Genomic DNA, 13,804 nt, shown 5'->3' with positions numbered 1-13,804 from the left:
CTGACAGGTGTATAGCAGAGGCTGGCTCCCACACGTCACTTACCTGACAGGTGTATAGCAGAGGCCGGCTCCCACACATCCCTTGTCTCACCTGATAGATTTGAGTACTGTGTGGGTAAGACTTTGCTGCTCTGTGTTCTGTGACTGTCACATCTGGTGTATTTAACTTGCATTTCTTTAAATTAAATTAATTGTTTCTTTCTACAATTTCTTTTATGCGATTTGCAAAGAGCCTGGATATGATAGATGATGAGGTGAGTCATTTCTCTTTCTGCATCTTCTTCCTAATTTCCTCAGGACATTATAGGACACCACTGCTGTCACCCTGTTCTGTACTTTCCGCACCATAGGGTACGTCCCACCTACGCTGGTCTTTGCAAGGTCTCACTAGTTGTGGTTCAATCATCAAGTATACTGTAGTTCCAAGGTTCTTTCTCTCCCCTGAACATTGTCTGCTCCCTGCCCAAGATAACCACAGATAGACCACACATTCATCACAGATCACACATAGACCACACGTAGACCACACTTAGGGCAGTATTCAATGACAAATTACGCTATGTGCAGCGAATCCTGTTTAGGATTCACTGCACATTCGCAGGGTTCCGGAAGACTACAGCATTCGGTGCCAGCCCTCCCTTTCACCCTATTCAATGCCGCAGGGGCTCGCTGCCCCTGACGGCGAAGTTTAGCCCCTGCGGCGAACGCTACAGGGAGCCGGGGGACGGCGCAAGCGGGGAGATTGATGCCTCCCTGCCTTCCCCAGAATTTGTGGGGGAGAAGGAGGGCTCCTGGGCCCCCCGGGACAGCTGGCAGGGGACAGGGGTAGGGAGCCGCTTCACTGGTTCCGCTCGTGCATATGTAATGAGCGGGACCAGCGTGAAGAGATGAGTGGCTCCAGGCCCCCTGCTGGCAAATGTGTAAAAAAATAATTCAAAATTCAAAATTACATATATATTCATGTGCTGCAAGCACATGAATAAAAATAGCATGCCCCTTCACAGAAAAAAGAATTCTGACACCAAAAAAAAAAAAAAAAACTTTATTTTTTAAAGACCACTTTCCAGTTCACCTTAAAAAGATGTCGAATGCAAAACGGTGAAACATGGTGAAAATCAGGGAGAAAGCAATTCGCCATCCTAGCATTAAATACACTCTCAGCGAATCCCAGTGAATACCCCATTGAAATACACCAGCGAATTGCAGCGAGCATAAAACGGAGAACTGGCCTTCATCGCTATCGGCGAACAGTGAACATTGAATAGGGTGAATCAGATTTTCAGTGAAAAAGATTCACAGCAAGGAGTGAAAACAGCCCGATTTGCCGGGGAAAAACAGTGAATCTGGAGCATTGAATACTGGCCTTAGACCATTACAGTAATTCTTCCACCTACTTTGCCTAGTTCTCTAATAGCTCCCAAATGCACGAACTGATTGACATATTTCTATACAGTCCTATTATCTCCTATCCTCTATTCCTCCATCACTTTCCAATCTACTGTAGTTTCCTTCTTTGGCCGCTCCAGAGGATTAGGCGGTATAGTGGCTACGCCATCCATACAACCCTCCTGTACTCTCTCAGCATTCATTATATTTACGCAATCATCTCTATTCCCCTGCACTATCCCTTCATTTGTTATTTTGCTTTATATTTTTTTAATTTCCACTCCACTGCTCCATCTTCTCTTCTACATTTATACACTTCTCCATCATTCAATCTGGTTTCCTTTTCTTTCTTTAATTCTACCATCTGTGACTTCTAAATCATTCCTGATACTGTTTGTCTCATCTCCGCCACCTTGTATAATCTCCTGCACTGGTTTACCATCCTTCTACACTTCTGGGCTGTTGCTCCATCCTCCAGTCTACCCTCCTCTTCTTTCATCCATTCTGATATCCATCACTGCTCAATCATTCCCGCTACTGTCTTACTACAGATGTAGCAGGCTACATCTTTGCAGGGGCTCCACCAGCGGCCGGCTACCACCAGGGGCGAGCGTGCACGAGACGCTTGCGCGCCCCGTGGCAACGGAGCCGGCTGCCGCCCCCCCCCCCACCCCCCCCCCTGAACTGGGCAGTGTCTCCCTGAAGCGGAGACGGGCAGGGAGACGCTGCCTAGCCGCCGTGATACTGGGACGCGCGTCCAAGTCCCTATCGCCGGCGCTCGTCAGTGAAAGGTATCCCGCCGGGCAAAGATGTAGCCTGCTATCTGTATCTCATCAACCTACTATAATCTTCGGCACTGATTCATCATCCATCTGCTCTTTTTGGCTGCTGCTCAATCATCCAGTCTACACTCCTGGGCTTTTGCTCTATCTCCCAGTCTACACTCCTGGGTTGCTGCTCCATTCTCCACTCTACACTCCTGGGCTGCTGCTCCATCCTCCACTCTACACTCCTGGGCTCCTACTCCATCCTCTAGTCTACACTCCTGGGCTGCTGCTCCATCTCCCAGTCTACACTCCTGGGCTGCTGCTCCATCTTCCAGTCTACACTCCTGGGCTGCTGCTCCATCTCCAAGTCTACACTTCTGGGCTGCTGCTCCATCTCCCAGTCTACACTCCTGGGCTGCTGCTCCATCCTCCAGTCTACACTCCTGGGCTGCTGCTCCATCTCCAAGTCTACACTTCTGGGCTGCTGCTCCATCTCCCAGTCTACACTCCTGGGCTCCTACTCCATCCTCTAGTCTACACTCCTGGGCTGCTGCTCCATCTCCCAGTCTACACTCCTGGGCTGCTGCTCCATCTTCCAGTCTACACTCCTGGGCTGCTGCTCCATCTCCAAGTCTACACTTCTGGGCTGCTGCTCCATCTCCCAGTCTACACTCCTGGGCTGCTGCTCCATCCTCCAGTCTACACTCCTGGGCTGCTGCTCCATACTCCAGTCTACACTCCTGGGCTGCTACATCCTCCAGTCTACACTCCTGGGCTGCTGCTCCATACTCCATTCTACACTCCTGGGCTGCTGCTCCATACTCCATTCTACACTCCTGGGCTGCTGCTCTAGCTCCCAGTTTACACTCCTGGGCATCTGCTCCATCTCCCAGTCTACACTCCTGGGCTGCTGCTCCATCCTCCAGTCTACACTCCTGGGCTGTTGCTCCATCCTCTAGTCAATACTCCTGGGCTGCTGCTCCATCATCCAGTCTACACTCCTGGGCTGCTGCTCCATCTCCCAGTCTACACTCCTGGGCTGCTGCTCCATCCTCCAGTCTACTTTCCTCTTCTTTCTTCCATTCTACCATCCAGCACTGCTCAATCATTCTCAGCACCTATTCTAATCTTTTGCACTTATTCATCATCAATCTATGCTCCTGGGCTGCTGCTCCATCCTCCCTTCTACTCTCCTGTTCTCTCTTCCATTCTGCCACCAGCATTGCTCTATCACTCCTGCTTCCAAAGCATCACAATTGCTTCATGTCTTTGTTCCAGATCCTTGATGAAGGACAGTCTCCCAAACATAACCCATGGCAAAGCCGTACTGCCCTAGAATGGAGCACACAGCAAGTGGCCAACTGGTTGACGGCTCTTCACTTGGAACATTGTGTTGCTGAATTCACTGCCCATAATATCAACGGGGAGCAGCTTCTGCAGATGGACAGTGCCAGACTAAAGGTAATAAAACTGATGCATCAAAAAGACACGTTGGCTCTAGTCCGATGTCCGATGTCTGTTATCTACAGTATTGGCATATTGGCCCGATTCAGTAATCGTACACTGGGGGCAATTCTACACCACTCTCAGTAGTCACTCTCTGCTTAGCGAGCGAATACAATTTTTGGCATCTTTGTCGACATAGGTCAACTTGGACAACGCACGAAAGGGCCTTATTCTGGTCCATGGTGTATGCGCATGCGCAGGGTCATTTCTGCACATGTGCACCGGTTGCGTGCGGGCCCATGGTGAACAGGGTGTTCGCCAGACGCATGCACCCAAGTGTGCGGGCTAGGGCCGCGGTGGTGCCATTTGCATATGGGAACGCGCCGCATTTCATAGGCGTTCCCATGAGAATGCTGGGTGTCCTCATGCAAATGCCCAAGTGACGCGAGGGGCAGCCAGCTAACATCACCGGATATCAGCTGCCCGCACACTTCCACCCGAGCATCCACGCTTATGTAAGTGAGTTGAGAGTCATTTTTAAATGCATGCACCTTCGCCATCATTCGATGGACGCCGACCATCGAATAATGTGGGAAGATCCTACTAGGCCTTCCGAGGGAATCACCCTCGCGATTGGGTGGCCGCCAGGCCACCATTCGCAAGACGGGGTTTGGTGGACCCGCAATCAACCAAAATAACCCTCCCAGTACCCTCTTTACCTATTGGGATGTAAAGTATTTTTTTGTTTGTTTTTTTTAAATCAGGAAAAACTCATCGACCTTTTCCCATGTTGATCTTTTGCTCGTGTCAACTTTTTGACCATGTCGGCTTAGTGCATGTTGACCTAGACACTGTCGACCCAATGACCTCATTCCAGAGAAACACTGAGGGCCTGATTCTGAGCAGGACACAGGGGGTTATTCTGATTCACTCGGAAAGGCACAATCACTCTCTAATGGACAAAACCTTGTGCGCTGCAGGTGGGGCAGATGTAACGTTTGCAAAGAGAGAGTTACATTTGGGTGTTTTATTGTTTCTGTGCAGGGTAAATACTGGCTGCTTTATTTTTACACTAGTTACACAGTAGTTAAGGTTGAATAAAGACTCACGTCCATCCAGTTCAACCTTGGTGTATTAGCTTCCTCCCTTGTTTTAAGGACAGGTTATGATTATTGTTTGTACCCCCTGTATATTTTTAACCAATAGATGTTTGTCCAACCTTATCTTAAATGTATTTATTGTGTCAGCTGATACCACATCCCCATAGTTTGGCTGCCCTGACTGTCAAAAAATGTTTTCATCTAATAAAACGGAATCTTCTTGAAATATAGATATCAGTTTGAAGTACACCCCCCACCCAAATCTAACTCTCTGCACAGGTTACAGCAGCCCCACCTGCAGTGCACATGGTTTTGTCCATTAGAGAGTGATTGTGCCTTTCTGAATGAATTCGAATAACCCCCACAGTCCTGGCTGTCCTATTGCCGCAGTTGCTTCTGCTTCTTAATGTTAATGCCATTAAAAGGCCCTGTATTGGAATGTGCCAGAACTGAGAGACCCCCACTTGGGCTGCAACACCATCTGGTGAGTCTATGGACGTATCAACGGTCACATCATTGCGCACTTATGGTGTGTACACACGGTACAATCCAGCATGAGATTTTGACTATATAGTCACACCGACAGCCGTGATCCAGGCCCATTTGCGGTCAGATCGACCGCATAACGACAGACGAGATTCAATGTCCCGCCTGCCGATAGGCGCAAAGGGGGCGTGGCCGTGAAAACGGCCGTGGATTGACGATCTGTGGCCCGGATAGCCACAATCCATGGCCATTATCCCGCATCAATGCTGTCGTTAATGACAACATTAAATAGGGAGCCGCCGCTATTTCCCACGTCGGAAATAACGGCGGCACATTGCATACCCCCCTTTATCGTAGGATGGCTTTGCGGCATGCGTGCTACTGTATGATCTGTACACATGCACAGTTAATCGCTGATCAACCGTGCTGCGATTACACTGCCATCCAATCAGGTCTGAATAACCGCCAAATTCAGGATGCGTTTGTAGCGCCACTCAGATACTTATCTCTCCTCTTCCTCCAACACCGCCACTATACGCTGCTCCGAATCCGGCCACAACAATCCATAAATCACATATTGGAGTAAATGTATGTGGTATCTATCTCCATAAAGACCGTTATGTGCAAGGTGATAATGCTCCAGCCAATCAGCTACAATATTAATTGACAGTTAGAAGCTGATTGGCTGGTGCATTATCACCTTGCACGTAACAACGTTCTTTAAGGGGATAGATATCACTTCGCCAAGCTTCATACATTTACTCCACCGAACCTTCTATTCCACAAAAAAAGTGCTGTACATAACCGGTACCATGAAAAAAAATTTATCGGAGAGCGCTAGACCTAGTACCACCTAGTCAATCATACACTGGTTATTGAATGAAACACCATTCACATTTCGTATGACAATTCTTTGTCCCCTTCCAGAATGATACGTGAGATTCGTTCAAGATCAAAGTCCTTTATTAAAACCCAACGCGTTTCGTCAGAACGACTTCATCAGGGGTGTGACGAAAGAATTTTATTATTAGGCCAGCATGGCGGCTAATAATTCATTCAGGACAAGGTAAAATCAGTAAGGTAATGGATTTAAGAAAAGCCAATCCAGCTTAGTGTACTAGATATTCCTGTAAGGGTGAGGTCCATGAATGTTGGGCTCACAGAGCCAATAAGATGATAGATTGGGGGAAGCCGGTTTGGCTCTGTTTGTCAAACAATTTCTGTACGGAATGAGGTCCTTGAATATTGAGCTCACAGGGCCAATAAAGAGATGGAGAAGCCAATCTGGCTTAATGTGCTGGATAGTTTCTGTAAGGGTGAAATCCTGAGGTATTGGGCTCACAGGGCCGTATTTATACAGATGGACCTTACAGGTCCCGTGGAAAAACAAGAGATCCAAATGAGAATATCACCTCTCAGATAATCACCACAGTGTAGTATATGTCCCAAGCTCCTTCACTGCCCTGAATGAATTATTAGCCGCCATGCTGGCCTAATAATAAAATTCTTTCGTCACACCCCTGATGAAGTCGTTCTGACGAAACGCGTTGGGTTTTAATAAAGGACTTTGATCTTGAATGAATCTCACGTATCATTGTGGAAGGGGACAAAGAAGTGTCATACGAAATGTGATTGGTGTTTCATTCAATAACCAGTGTATGATTGACTAGGTGGTACTAGGTCTAGCGCTCTCCGATAAATTATTTTTCGTGTATCTTTGTTGTTAGACTCTCACTAACAGGGGAGCCTTATCGGAGTAGCAGCTGATTATAAATCCTTTAGCGCAATACGAAGGCCAGATTGTATTTTTGTGTATAACCGGTACCATGTACATAATCCATGTGTAACAAATGCTGTTGTTTCTTAGGCTCTCAGGGTAAATTCTCAAGAAAGAGTGATCATTAAAAAAAAAATCAAAGACATGAAAGGAGCAATCGACAGAGTCCGGAAGGCCAATGAGAAAGCAGAGAAGCAAAGAGAGCGACTTCGGAAAAGGGAGCAGGACCAGCAGTTACAGAGAGCGAGGCGAGAAGACGGATCAGCGGAAGGTGCACAGAGCACCGCAGAGCCATAGCGGTTGTACTGTAAGTGTGACTGGGACATTTCAATGACAAGTACTCCGTGTGCACCTCGTGGGGGCACCGCACAGCCCGAGTGTGATGCCGGCATTGGACAGGTGGGGCAGAGCTTTCTGTAGTCATATCAGCGGTTTAGATGAACAGTCCGTGTGAAGCGCATCTGTCATCATCCTGCGCGTAGCTGGGGTCCTGCACACATGCCGATGGCCGCCAACTCCTCTCGTGTCACTTACACTGGTTTCTTCTTCATTCTAGCTCTGTAAATTCAGCGTTGTTGCTGTGACAACCACCGTTACTGTTTACAGAATGGTTGCTGGCTATTTGAGTGTTTTATTTTTAGGGAATAAGAAACTGGATACAAGCGCATGTCCTTCATCATATCTGCCACTGCCTATCAGCGGGGGGTGCTCTCTTTCTGTCCTGGAATAATATATGATAGCATTTATTTTAATTTATGCCATTAATTCAAACCCATGATGTTCTGTGAACGTTGTTACATAAAGTTTCTGGAGCGCTTGGCAGATTTGGAAAACAGCAAAATGTGGAATGGAACAGATTAAAGTATAAATATCAGGAGCTTGTTATTGTCTGCAAGCACAGCTAAAATACTCTATTTATAATGTGTTGTTCTGTTCTCTTTCTATATGCTCAGTTGTCTATTGCGGGATGGTATAATCCACCTTTCCTGGGGAGTGGTACAGTCGACTTTTCCTGGGGAATAGAATGGTACAGGCTGCCTTTCCCAGGGAATGGTACAGTCTGCCTTTTCCCGGGGAATGGTACAGTCTGCCTTTTCCTGGGGAATGGTACAGTCTTCCTTTTCCCGGGGAATGGTACAGTCTTCCTTTTCCCGGGGAATGGTACAGTCTGCCTTTTCTCGGGGAATGGTACAGTCTGCCTTTTCCTGGGGAATGGTGCAGTCTGCCTAGAAGAAAAAAGATTTTGTTCATTTAGAAGAAAAAATGTCTTTACAGTCAGAGCAGTCAAACTTTGGAACTCTGAATAAATACGTTTAAAATAAGGTTGAATAAACATTTATTGGTTAAAAACATCCATGGGTACGCATAAATAACATAATCTGTCTTTAAAATATCAGAACATACTATACAACAAGGGATGAACTACTATAAACATAGGTTGAACTAGATGGACGCAAGTCTTTATTCAGCCTCACCTACTATGTAACTATGTAACTATGCCTTTCCCGGGGAATGGTACAGTCTGCCTTTCCCGGAGAATGGTACAGTCTGCCTTTCCCGGAGAATGGTACAGTCTGCCTTTCCCTGGGAATGGTACAGTCTGCCTCTCCCTGGGAATGGTACAATCTGCCTTTCACGGGGAATGGTACAGTCTGCCTTTCCCGGGGAATGGTACAGTCTGCCTTTCCCGGGGAATGGTACAGTCTGCCTTTCCTCGGGAATGGTACAGTCTGCCTTTCCTCGGGAATGGTACAGTCTGCCTTTCCTCGGGAATGGTTCAGTCTGCCTTTCCTCGGGAATGGTACAGTCTGCCTTTCCTCAGGAATGGTACAGTCTGCCTTTCCTCGGGAATGGTACAGTCTGCCTTTCCCGGGGAATGGTACAGTCTGCCTTTCCCGGGGAATGGTACAGTCTGCCTTTCCTCAGAATAGAACAGTACAGTCCCATTTTCCTGGGGAATGGTACAGTTCACCTTTTCTGGGGAATGGCACAGTCCACTTTTCATGGGGAATGGTACAACCCATCTTTTTTGGGAATGTTACAGTCCACCTTTCATGAATTGTAAAATCCATCTTTCCTGGAGTCATTCCTCTCATATAGACCTAGTGTCAGATGAACTAAGCTTGAAAAGTGATAAAATCGAGAGTGATAAACCACCAGCCAATCAGCTCCTACCTGCCATGTCACAGGCTATGTTTGAAAAATGACAGGTAGGATCTGATTGGTTGGTGGTTTTTCACTCTCCATTTTATCACTTTTCAAGCTTAGTACATCTCACCCATAGTGAGGTGTCCATCAAATATGTAAAACATCGATGGCTGATGGTTTTTAACCATCGGGAGGAAGCAATGGTTGATTGAACAGCAGGCTTAGGCGCAGACTGGCATCTAAAAATCAGACATTTGTGGGCTATGCCAAAACTTTTTCCATTGGTGTCAGATCATTGATGGTTACTAACCATCAGTAGTTGAAGGCCATCCCTACCTGGAGATTGGCCAGCATCGACTAGTCAGTACTTTCAGTAGTTCCCATATAGTGATTGGCACCAACTACTATTAGTCGCCATATGAGGCCTTATTGAGAACAAATGAACATCTGTGAGCTGGAATGAGAAAGCAAAGGGTTAACCAAATTAGACAGGTGACACCTGGGAGAGATGTATCACGGAGATGTACCAAACCTTCGAGGGAGACAAAGTGGGGAATTGACCATAGTAACCAATCAGTTTCTGTCTTTAATCTAGCAGTTTACAAAAAGACAGAAGCTGATTGGTGCAATTTAGGAGCAACCTCTCCACATTGTCTGCCCACAGTCTCCAATCATATTGGACACTCATTCCTCTCCACCTGTCCTAGCCAAGTCTCCAGCCTGGAGTGAGTTGTCCAGTGACCTCTTTTGCTCCTGCAAGCACTGAATGTCACATATATATATAGAGAGAGAGAGAATAGGACATATGCATGGTTACTGGATTATACTGGCCTAGCAGGACAATGCAGAGATTATTCATGCTGGGCCTTGAACCACTTTCTTCAGCTGCCCCCATTCTCTGCTCAGTTCCCTGATACAGCGGATACCTTGCCTGACTCTCCCCTCGCAACCTCACGTACACATTGGACAGCGTCATCCTCCTAAACTGGGAATAGCAACATTTTCACTGCAGTGTTCCATATATTGGGGGTTATTCTAGTTCATTCTTTCTGACAAAATCCTTCTTAGATGGACAAAACCATGTGCACTGCGGGTGGGGCAGGTGTTACTTGTGCAGAGAGAGTTAGATTTGGGTGGGGTTTTTCTTCAAAGTGAGATCTATATTGCAGTGTAAAATAAAGTAGTCAGTATTTTCCCTGCACAGAAACAAAATAACTCACCCAAATCTAATTCTATCTGCACATCTTACATCTGCCCCCTGCAGTGCACATGGTTTTGTCCATCTAAGAAGGATTTTGTCAGAAAGAATAAACTAGAATAAACCCCATTGTTTCTAGGTATCATATATGTTTATGCAGTGTCAGCTGTCTCATCTATGCAAGCGTGTAACTACCATAGGGGCAAGGGGTGCAGCTGCTCTGGGGCCCAGAGCTGAAGGGGGCCGATCTGTACTGTCTGTAAGTAATATGTTTTACATACATTTATCACCATCAGTTGCTAAATAGGGGATCATTTTCAAACTTTTTCTATGGGGCCTACGAATAAGTACAGATGGAGCTCCTCTCGCTCAGTGCCGGGGCTCGCCAGACCGCCCCCTCTGGCGAGCCTGCGCTCCATCTGCACGTGCGTCCCAGTTAGCGTGCGGGCTGGGACGGGAACCCTGCCCATCTCTGCTTCAAGGAGACGGGTTGGGGGGGGGGGAGCGGGAAGGTGGGGGAAGGCGATGAGGCGGCGGGGACCCGGGGGGAGCTCCGGTTGAAGGGGATGCACGTGCGTCTCGTGCGTGCGCATCCCCTTGCGGGGGCTGGCGAATCCACCGCCAGCCCCTGCCTAAGCGAGAGGCGCTCCATCTGTAGTTACACCCTTGCATCTTTGTTTAGATTGTTTTTGTTCTTATGTGTTTTGTGATCACTGACATTTATTTCATGACTGAGCAAACTCCTGAATGGTTTTGATACATCGCTAATGGATTTTCTGCATATTCCGGATATATATATATATATATATATATATATATATATATATACTGTATATTTCGGACTGCATTACAGAAACTTGTGAAACACAAATCTTCTCAAACGTGAACAGCAACACCTGTGAGATTAGACATTATGAAATTAGTGTATCAGACAGAAAGACAGAAATGTGGTTGCTATCGGCAACACTTCAACGTTTCTCTTTAATAGAACTGTACATCTTCAAATGTTGATATGTAGCTTCTTTATGGTATATATTATCACTTCACATCACATCAGTATTAAAATACATTGAATGAAAGTTGGGTCATATAAAAGAGCCACCCACTAGTATATATATATAGCGCGCAGCAGCGCTCATCGCCGGACCATACACACTGGGCGGCTTTGAGCTGAAAGCCGCTCAAACTTCCTGTTTTGAGTGACTTTCAGCTCAAAGTCGCCCAGTCTGTATGGACCTTCAGCCTCCAAAATGTTCCACCTATGATTTATGAGGCAGCAAAAAGAGTGGCATCGCTATCGCCTGGCGATTAATATCGAGCATGCTGAATAAATCTAGTTACATCGCCGGTCAGGGCAAGTGTTCTCAGCACACAGTGCTGACACATTGCTGTGTGCTGAGCGATCTTGCTGAGCGTTCTGAGTGGTCTAGCATCGCTCATCTCCCCGTGTGTAGGCCCCTGTAGAGGCAGATTAGGAATGGCATTGTGATTATGCTGACAGAATCTCTCTCATGAAATTATAATCAAATAATAAACCCATCTGCTGTTGCACTGTGAAAGTCATTGCCAAACGCTAGGTTGCTGACTTTGATCCACAAATAGACCCTTCATTCAGCAGTGATAGAGAATTGTTTATTTAACCTGGATTTGCATCACCATTGTCATTGTCACGCCCACTTTGCAACAGACGGAGGTCATCCGTCATTTGGCATCTCAGGATCACCCTGACATTCTGGGTAAGTTTGTAAGAAATAGTCCGGGGGGCTGCAAAATGAGGGAGGGGGGGGGGGGGGTGTTGCTAAATCACCAGGGTGGGGGGGGTGGAATAATGTGAACACAGAGATTTCTGTTTGGCATAATGGGAACTGGGGGCTCTGCAGCGTGTTGAGTATATACTCATTATACTGTACTGTTCAATATTATCGACATCATCTCATATTGACAGTTGTATTGGCAGGGCCCCCCACATATTGCGGGCCCCACATTCCTTAACCCAGCCCTGGCAAAGAACACTGTGAGTAGACAGGAACACTGTAATACTATATGTTGTATATAGTGAAATACTATAAAGCAGCTTCTCCATTTACAGCCGTGTTTTCCTGCTTTTACGCATTACAGAATCCCCAATTTGGTGACCAATAAACGTCATTTTCTGGGTTTTTATTTATGAAGACAGAATCCTCTGTTCCAGACATTACTGTGCAACGTGAACTATTTCCGGTGCTTCTGTTCCTTGTATATTTTATTTGCATGAGTGAAACCGTCCGACATCCGGCTTATTCTATATGTGTCTGACTATGGTGACGTTTTCCTGGTTATTTTATGCCTTTTGGGCTCCCATCCCTATGGTTTGTATTGGTTTTGGTGACATTTAAAGACCAGCCACTCGCTGTCATCCGATTGCTCTGCTATTGCCTTTGATAAAATGCCATTTGTTAATGTATATAAACCTCTTGTTAATGGGTATTTATCATTGTTGGAAAATGAATGCAATAAAAAGTCATCCTGAGCTGGGTTTTCTCGTTAATTGAACTATTAAAATTCATGGGAAACAGAAATACTGCAAAAAATAATTTTATTTTAAGAGCAAGCTAAGTACCCTGAGCGCTCATGTCTGCTGGTGTTATTGCCTTAGCACTGTATTACAAATTGTGGTCACATTTCCAGGTTCTCCGGAGGCTCCCGGCATGTCATGTAATGATAGAGGGAGGAGAAGGAGGGAGGAGGATGTTACAGTGAAGACAGAGCTCAAAAGGGGTGCTCCAAAGATGCTTCCCCTAGCAGTGATGGCTAACCTTGACACTCCAGCTGCTGTTGAAATACACATCCCAGCATGCCCTGCATCAGTTTTAGCATGGCCAAATAGTAAAACTGTAGCAGGGCATGCTGGGATGTGTAGTGCAACAACAGCTGGAGTGTCAAGGTTAGCCATCAGTGCCCTATATTATGTTCCTGATTCAGACTTATTTGCTAGGCTTCGAGTATTCACAGCGTAGCAAACTGGTCAGCACCGCCCGCCAAACTAGACGCCCGCGCCGCCCGCATCCCCTAGCATACAAGGGGATGTGTAGCCGACCATCAAATTATTTTTCTCCCCTTCAGAAACTACAGAGATGGACGAAAAAGAGGCGGGCGCTGAAGTCAATCGACGTCAGCCGCCTGCTCCACAAAGGCATGGAACCAATCGAAACAGGGCCGTATTCGACCCCGACCGATTGAGCCTGAATCAGGCCCTTTGTCCGTCAGCTCACAGGGCCTAATTCAGAGCTTTTTTTAGGAGATACTACCAGGAAACACCATGGTGCCGCTTATAAATGCCCCCTGGCTGTCAATCACCAGCGATGGCTATCCAATCGCAATATGCACGGTCGTTTGATAATCGATGTGGCTCCAAATTCGCAGCTGAGTGATTTTGTTTGAATTGGGCCCATAGTCCCTTCTCAGGACCTCACACATAGGGAACACAAACAGTGCTGTGTTGCTGTGATTGTTAAAT

At 46.6% G+C, this 13,804-nt stretch overlaps 1 protein-coding gene across 4 annotated transcripts in view; it reads left to right on the top strand.

Moving 5' to 3' along the window:
- Nucleotides 1–8,284, top strand: part of PPP1R9A (protein phosphatase 1 regulatory subunit 9A) — a 176,966-nt gene extending 168,682 nt beyond the window's left edge. For all 4 annotated transcript variants that reach the window (XM_083189433.1, XM_083189432.1, XM_083189434.1 and 1 more), the window contains 3 exons: nucleotides 231–254; nucleotides 3,432–3,614; nucleotides 7,053–8,284. In XM_083189433.1, the coding sequence (XP_083045559.1) occupies nucleotides 231–254; nucleotides 3,432–3,614; nucleotides 7,053–7,259 (414 nt within the window). In that variant the 3' untranslated portion in view covers nucleotides 7,260–8,284. The remainder of the gene's footprint in view (nucleotides 1–230; nucleotides 255–3,431; nucleotides 3,615–7,052) is intronic.
- The last annotated feature ends 5,520 nt before the right edge of the window (nucleotides 8,285–13,804 follow it).

Source organism: Crinia signifera, chromosome 5 (assembly GCF_055691185.1).
Source record: "Crinia signifera chromosome 5, ASM5569118v1, whole genome shotgun sequence".
Lineage (NCBI taxonomy): Eukaryota > Metazoa > Chordata > Amphibia > Anura > Myobatrachidae > Crinia > Crinia signifera.
This window is presented reverse-complemented; position numbering and strand designations above follow the sequence as displayed.